At 42.4% G+C, this 7825-nt stretch overlaps 1 protein-coding gene across 1 annotated transcript; it reads right to left on the minus strand.

The window, feature by feature from the left end:
* Window positions 1-1721: 1721 nt before the first annotated feature.
* Window positions 1722-6907, minus strand: LOC132955454 (nucleoside diphosphate kinase A2-like). Its single transcript, XM_061028304.1, has 5 exons — window positions 6776-6907; window positions 4791-4923; window positions 3180-3281; window positions 2324-2436; window positions 1722-2201 (listed from the first exon to the last, which is right to left on the minus strand). Exons 2-5 carry the CDS (start codon window positions 4917-4919, stop codon window positions 2087-2089), a joined length of 459 nt encoding a protein of 152 aa, XP_060884287.1. The 5' UTR covers window positions 4920-4923; window positions 6776-6907; the 3' UTR covers window positions 1722-2086.
* Window positions 6908-7825: the final 918 nt, after the last annotated feature.

Here is a 7825-nt window from a genome sequence, read left to right on the forward strand (position 1 = left end):
ATGCCTTGTTGATGCCGGAGGTCAGAGGTCAGAGGAGAATGGCCAGACTGGTTCGAGCTGATGGAAAGGCAACAGTTACTGAAATGACCCCTCGTTACAAACGAGATATGTAGACGCATCTCTGAGCGCACAACCGAGAGAAATCTGCAGCAGCTGTGTGACGATATCATGTCAACGTGTCCAAGATGGACTGAAACATGTGCATCAATATTTTTTGTCTGTTCAGCCTAACTATGATTCAATAAGAATATTCTCAATAAAGACCCCGTCTGTCCGTTCGCCCTGAAGTTCTCTGAATAAGACTCCTTCCTTGGTTAACACTTATATTTTCTCATTTATCAACAATCATAAGAACTAATTTTGTTATTTAATCTAATTGATATTAATACGAGGCGGTCAGAGCTGTCATTGTTTGTATGCTCACCTTTCTCTCCGTCTTCCTCTGCCTGAGAAACTCTTAAAAGCTCCTAAAAGTCATCCTCACTCCGCTCAGTTTTCCTCCTCGTTAAGTGAATAACTTTCATCTTTGCCAGAATGTAGTCTTCACTTTGAGAGGAATTTCTTAGAAAACATTTCAACATTCTAAGTCGGGATGTCGTTCTTCCGACTACAGTGTGTTCATGTGAAAGTATGAATGTTGTAACAGCAGCACAATCAAGCGTTGACGCTACGAAGAAGATCAGTGTTTGTTACTGTTAAAAGTGATATTTGAGCAAAAAGTTGATGTGCAATACGTGAATTAATAAAAAGTATGTTACCATTAACAAAATGTGTATTGCCCCCCCCCCCCATGTTGTTCCGACTTCAGCAGGTGTTCAAACATGGATGCACTTTTAGTACTTAAGCTTTGTGGGTACACCCTCTGGTGTTTAGGTGTGTCCCATGCAGTCAGCCAATCAGAGCTGGTAGTTTATGAGTTCATATGACATTAACAATTAACACAAGAGACCCATGTCACTCCACATACTGGTTGTTTCCTGCACACATTTAAATGTTAAAACAGGTCACTCAGGACTCTGATACTTTAAGGACCGCAAAACATTTTTTAAAGGCTTATTTCTGGGCCTTTACTGAAGGGATAGGACTGTGGATAGTCAGAAATCAAGGAGAGAGAGAATGATGTGCAGGAACAGTGCAACAGGTCAGAATTGAACCCGCATTGCCCATTTGGAGAACCAACATCCATACATGGGACACACTGACTAACCAATCAAAGTGCTGCCAGCCAAGTGTTCTCCTGCTACTTTGACTTCAGAGCTCCCTGCATTGTTTTTGAATAACCGTTGAAATAAAATCTCTGCAGACTTTAATGTGACCGGTCGGTCAGGAGGATAAAACTACGACACTGCATGATCAAATTAATTTGTCAGCATAATGACACTGTGGGAGTCTCAGTCTTTTAAATTATTTCACTCGTCACCTAGAAAAAAAAAATGCGTAAAAACCAATCAAAACCTGACACTTCTCCCCATGTGTGAAATGAGACCATCTGAGCAAAAGGCCAATGCAGGGAGAGTAGACGGCAGATGCTTTTTTTTTTTAAAGCTTCAAAATGTTACATGATGAGCCGTCATCCGAGCACAAAGATCTGACAGCAAACCTCTGAAGGTCAGATTATGGTTTCTCTCCAATCCTGTGTGGTGTCATTAACTAATCCTTCCATCAGAGGGACATGTGCACATTAGTGCCGAGTGAACTCTGACCAATGAATGAAGAGACAGTTTGTGTTGTGTGCAGTTTTATTGGAAAGCAGATTAACCGTTTAACAAAACCCGACAGTCAAAGGCCCTTTGAAGTCATTAACTGTACGTCGATGAGATGGAGGAATGTTTCTATGGGAATGACTGAGATCAGGAATGAATCCGGACTAGATCTGGACCTTAACAGACCAGTACAGTACAGTCCAAGTACAGCATGACGATGAGTGGAATGGGAATGTGAAGACTGTGGGACAGGAAGAACTTCACACACACATGAGTTCTTCTGCCCTCTAGGCTACGGGCAAAAAACAAAGAAACAGGAAATCTGAGGCAAGAGTGTCACTGGGCCCCCGATGAGTGTGGGGGCGCTGCAGGGCTGAGAGGTTTTAGTAGAGCCAGCTGAAGGCACAGCTTGTGTAGCTGACCAGCTCGTCATCCTTGAACCACAGGGAAATCTCCTTGTTGGCACTATCCACTGAGTCGCTGCCGTGGATGATGTTCCTGTGAAGGAGAGTGGGGCACAAAGTGAGGGAAAGAATGAATCATCGACATCTTGGTAACCTCTAATGGGCTTCTTTTTTTTTTCCCCCTTCACTTTGTTGGAGGTCAAACGGTGCACTCACTTGCTGACGTCGATGCAGAAGTCTCCTCTGATGGTTCCAGGCTTGGAGTCAGCGGGGTTGGTCTCACCCAGCATCACTCTGCCTGTCTTGACTGCACCCTTGCCTTCCCACACCTGGAGTACACAAGAGAGAGGGATCATGGGAGATTAATCCAGTGGCTACATCAGTACCGTCATGTTGTCAAGAGAACCCTTAGATTTTGGGTTCCAAATCACTTTATTTCAAATTGCTCCAGTAGATCATTTCAGCCTGCAGAGGTGAATCTGGCAGCAGCTGAAGTCTGCTGGGTGATGCAGTATCCCAGTTTTAACAGTCTTTGTCAGATGATTTTAAGCAACCAAGCAATCTTTGCAAATCAGCAATTTCATGTCAACTACTGCTGCAATGATGACGTTAGCGTTTGAAATGAACAACTATTCTTTTGTAGATCACAGCTTCCATGTTACAATCTGTTAGATCAGACGATTCAAAGGTCATAACGTTTGTCTCTGGTTCAACCAAAAGCTGCAAACTTGTTAACTAAAGGGTTGCTTTCTGTAGGAATCATCCACAGTTCTTACTACCAACACATTTAGATTGTTGGTCTGTCTGCTGACATTACACAACATACCACTGGGTATTTGCATCAATAATGTCCAGTTAAAAAAAAAGGTGTCTATTCCAAAATGTTCAGGGTAGGATCTCCGTTATATAAGTACTGTGCCTTTTACATGTTTCTGAACGGGCTAAAATTGGGGGCATTATTTTCCAAAACAGCAGCAGAGCAGATTTAAGTTTCCATTACTGTTTTTTTCAGAGCTTAAGGGTTTCTGCTGCAGCTGGCACACCACACAGTCTGTTTTGTATTGACTCTTACCATGGCAACAACTGGACCGGAGCTCATGTAGTTGATGAGAGTGGGGAAGAATGGCCTGTCCTTCAGGTCGATGTAGTGCTGCATCAGGTGGTCCTCAGAGGCCTGCAGCACAGAGGGACAAGAGGTCAGTTACTCACCAGTCCTAGTTTTACATACATGACGGGACTAACAGTACAATGATTTAATGTCATGGGAATCTTCAACGTCTGAACTTTTTTTAATAAGAGAACAAACTCAGCCCAAGGATGAATTAAAGTCCTGCTGTTCTGACTTCTAAGATTTTTGTACGATTAGCCTGAAGACAGCACACGATCATTTAAAAATCAGATATACAATTAGTCCCAATGATCACAGCTCATAGCTATAAACAACCTTATTTTACAGATATGACAAATCCTAAATCTTCCAAAAAAAAATACAAGGTACATGGGTTAGGGTGAGGCTTTTATCCAAAGCGACGTACATCAGAGTTAGTTCAACACAAGCAAGTATCTAAAAGAGAGGAAACAATGTCGCTAAGTGCAAACGAACAGCGTTAAGTCCAGTCCTACTCATGTACACAAACACCTGTCAGGCTGTAAAAAAAACTATACTGAAGTCCCCCCCCCCCCATCATGGTGTGCATAATAATCTTCCAGGCTTATCCTCTGAAAGACCCTGCCTGCACACCCCGTCACATCTGACACGACAACCTTACAACACACCTGGTCACATGGTGATCAGATCCCACTCAGGGTCAAGAAGCACAAACCTCCGAACAGTGAGGCTGCGCAAAAACAAGTCAACGCTCACATCCTACAACACTTCTGATCCAATGACAACAGAGCAACGAGACATGTTGGTCATTCTCTTGAAGAGTGCATCTAAACATTTAACTTGTAGTATTTAATAATTAGTCGAGGATTCTGTGCAGATACCTGGCTTGCACTTACGTTTCACTTCCTGCTGCACCACTTGTACACAGGTGTTGTTTGACCTCCCACCAGTTACTTGCAACTGGACATTAAGCTTGGGCAGTACCACAGTATTAAGATATACCTGGGTATTTAGAAATCCTGATGTATGATGTTACTGAACACAATAGAAATCGTAGACAGTTTAAACTTTAGCTTCTTTTTGAGACCTTCAAAAACTAAGCTGAAGCAAAACCAGGTTATCAACTGAATGTTTTGTTTTACAAATTCCGTCATATACCGCATATCCCGGTAAAACGGCAAGACAGTATGAAGAATTTGATACCACCCAAGCCTGCTGGACATGTCCTTGTATTCAAACCCACAGCCTGGGCATTACATGACATGAACACTTCCATTATGCATGTTTAGAAATGAAGCAGACTTCATGGTAATGTTAAGAAGCATCCCAACTCAGTCCCAGATCAGATGTTAGAGGATCAGGGACCTGGTCTCTCTGTGTTAATCTGTTGTACGACAGTCAGGAATAGACAAGCGGGATAATCAGCTCACCCGAGGTCTTACCGCTCACTCTGCTCTCACATGCTCGTGTTTATAACTTGAGCGTGGTTAAAATTTACCCAGAATATTATGAAAGCAGTTCATTTCAGAACATTCACATCAATGCAAAATATATATATATTTTTTTTAAACTTACCTGGAGCATCTTCATGCCGACCAGTTTGAAGCCTTTCATCTCAAACCTCTTGATGACCTCGCCGACGATGCCCCTCTGCACGCCATCGGGCTTGATGGCAATGAATGTGCGTTCCTTCAGCTCGGCCATGATTCTAAAACAGAAAACAGACAACATGAAACAAATGGACAAGCCGCAGGAGAGAAAAAAAACCTGTACTAAAAAAATGGCGCTTACTCCTTTTTGATGCACGTGGCACTTTTATCAGTTGTGGTGCCGGCCGGTGCAGAGTGCACCGACCCCATAGCACAGAGACAAACATAAACAACACTAGCCCGGGTTAGTGTGAATCAGAGTGCTTAAACGGGACGGCTGTGACTTTGACATGCAGTCCCGCCCACACGGCAAAGACCTTTATCCTCACCTGAAGTCTCATCAGACAAATTCATTACTCCCTGCTCAGGTGTCATTAAAAGTCTGACGCTAAAGAACTGAAGGGATCTTTCTCTCCTCTCTAGCTCTGAGATCTGTTTTTTTTATTATTGTTTCTACAAGAAGTCAGTGTTAACAGTTCACCATTGCAGCTGTATATTTAGTTCCGTCATTGTTCTGTGCAGCAAAGACATCGTTGATGTTGGACGACCCATCACTGAAGCTTAGATCTCGAGCACATAATCCTGATACCAACTCCTGCCAGCGCCTCAGACAATTATCTAATGTGACTCCCAAACAAGAACACAACCTGTGTGAAAGGCTGGAAGGAGGCAATAGGCTCACTGGACAGACAAGGTAACGCTTTGATGTGGATTAGTGGTAGAGTCCATCTCCCTTTTCGGAGGGTCATGGGTTCAATCCCTGCAGACGCAGGAAGGTCCTTTGTGTCCTTAGCTGCTCTACATAGAATCCTCTGCCTTCAGTGTGTGAATTGGGAGGTAGTGACCTGCAGTGTAATAAGCGCTTAGTGTTTCTCCTTTGTGTGAGTCACACATCAGAGCAGCAGGCTGATGTAGCAGCCGCCCTATTGCTGCAGTCATCAAACAAGCTGATGCGCCAAGTTCAGTGATGTTGCACTTCAAGAGTTGTCCCAGCTGACAGTCAGTTTCTAGGGAATTAAACCATGCACCATTTCTCATTCACACATTTTCAAATCCAGATTCTACCATGTCAAGGGACGACTTTCTTGCCAATTTGTCCACTTTTCGATTGCTGCCAACCCTCTCCACATTACTACAGAAAATTCCCTAATACTGATATTTTAAAGACCCAATAGACTATAAACCTGCAACGTTACACTTTGCATTAGGTAAAGGTACGACTGCATTACATTTAAATGAATATCCATAGTAATGATAAGTGTAACAGTTGTTAAATATGAAGTAGTTTGCGTCCTGAAGGGCGTTTGTCGCCACGTGCACAAAGAGGACTAAAGAAGACTTTGACTCTGATGTCACTGAGTCTCTCTCTCTCTGACAGGAAGCCAAGTCAGAGTCACAGCCAGCCAAGGAAAGGAGTTTCATCCTCTGGAGACAAACATCTCGTTACTGGATACTGCACACGAGCCAAAAGAAGCGAGCGAATTAATTGGCGGTGAGGGCAGCAGAGGGGAACAGTGTGTGCTCTGCGGGGCTGTCAGGAGGACTGCAGGCCCGGGCCTTCACACACCGCCACATGGTCTTTTGTTCCAGCGGGGCGGACAAGCACTTGAATGCAAACATACGGACGAGGCAGCAGCGGGTCGGAAAACGCCGAACACACCGACACTGAACCCTCAACATGAGAACGTCTCCAACAAATTCATAATTAACAAGAAAAAAAAAAACGATTCTTGAGATTATGCATTACCCGGAAGTTTGACAATGGGCACCACACATGAGAGAATACTGTGAAAATACAAGTGAGGAGTATCTTTAAAAATCCCCTTTGTGAAAAGGAGGCGCAATAAGAAGCCTTACTACAGGCATACTAGAGCTATTGGGCTCTTAAAAGAAATGAAATGCTCACAGTACCGTGATAATGAAGCTCCGGTAGTATTACGCAGCAGTTACTCCGGTTAACGGGGGAGAAGACCGCCTGACTTCGCGCATCCGGTTTTTATACACGTAGGCGGGGCCTGGAGCGACGGCAACTCACAAGGGCCAAAAATACACGAAACACGGGATCAGAGATCATTCAATGGGAGAACAGCACATAATCTGATCAATTTACCCGTCCTTCCATCCGCGAATTGAACATTGTATTGTTTTTTTTTGTTTTTGTTTGTTTTTTTACCGTTTACATAAAATTAAATAATTAAAATGAAGTTGTTATGCGGACAAACAAGGATAATCGGAGTAAACGTTTCTCTGCCTCAGCTGCACACTCTCGCGAGAACGACTGTTTCAGAGTCTTTTCTCTCGCGGGATCTGGCAACCGGTGACCAGCCGGTGCTTTTAACGACTCTTTCCAAATCGAATAAATACGATTTAAAGGCACTAAAAGGTGAAATATAAATTAAATGTTATATTTGATTTTAAATGAAACTACTGAATGTACAAAAAATCCTGTTGTCGTTATCGTTAATTTTTTATCTTTATCTTTTTTAAATTATTTATAGCCTACTATATTTTTGTTTTGCATTAGGCCTACATATCTTTCGTTTGAATTAAAGAAAACCTATTTTATAAAAAAAAAAAAAAAAATTGTTTACTGGTCGCGTTCTTTTCTGAATACAGGTGAAAATAACACTGATACATGATTTAGAAGTAAACATTAATGCACACCAATATGAATAAAATAAGGGCAAAATAAGGGAACAAGTCTTGGTTATGATGCCATCAAAGGGGGATTCATTCACCTTATTCACAGCAGATGCATGTCTTAACAGGAAATGTATAGGTGTAAAGTAATAAAAAAAAAAAAAAAAAAAAATTCCACAGCTGTCCCTGTTGATCTGTAGTAGAGTTGGTTCTGTAAAAGAAATAGATAATAGCCTTTAGTGTTGTTTCCTGTCATAACACAAAAGTTCTATAGGTACACAGTTCATTTAATTGTGCAAAATTACCAAAAAGTGGTATACA

This window comes from Labrus mixtus, chromosome 21 (genome assembly GCF_963584025.1).
Source record: "Labrus mixtus chromosome 21, fLabMix1.1, whole genome shotgun sequence".
In the NCBI taxonomy this organism is placed as follows: Eukaryota; Metazoa; Chordata; class Actinopteri; order Labriformes; family Labridae; genus Labrus; species Labrus mixtus.

Coding starts and splice junctions, on each gene's coding strand:
- LOC132955454 (XM_061028304.1), bottom strand. CDS start 4,919: ATGGCCGAGCTGAAGGAACGCACATTCATTGCCATCAAGCCCGATGGC. Junction 2,437..3,179: donor CCGGTCCAGTTGTTGCCATG/GTAAGAGTCAAT, acceptor TGTGTACTCCAG/GTGTGGGAAGGCAAGGGTGC. Junction 2,202..2,323: donor TTCTGCATCGACGTCAGCAA/GTGAGTGCACCG, acceptor TCTCCTTCACAG/GAACATCATCCACGGCAGCG.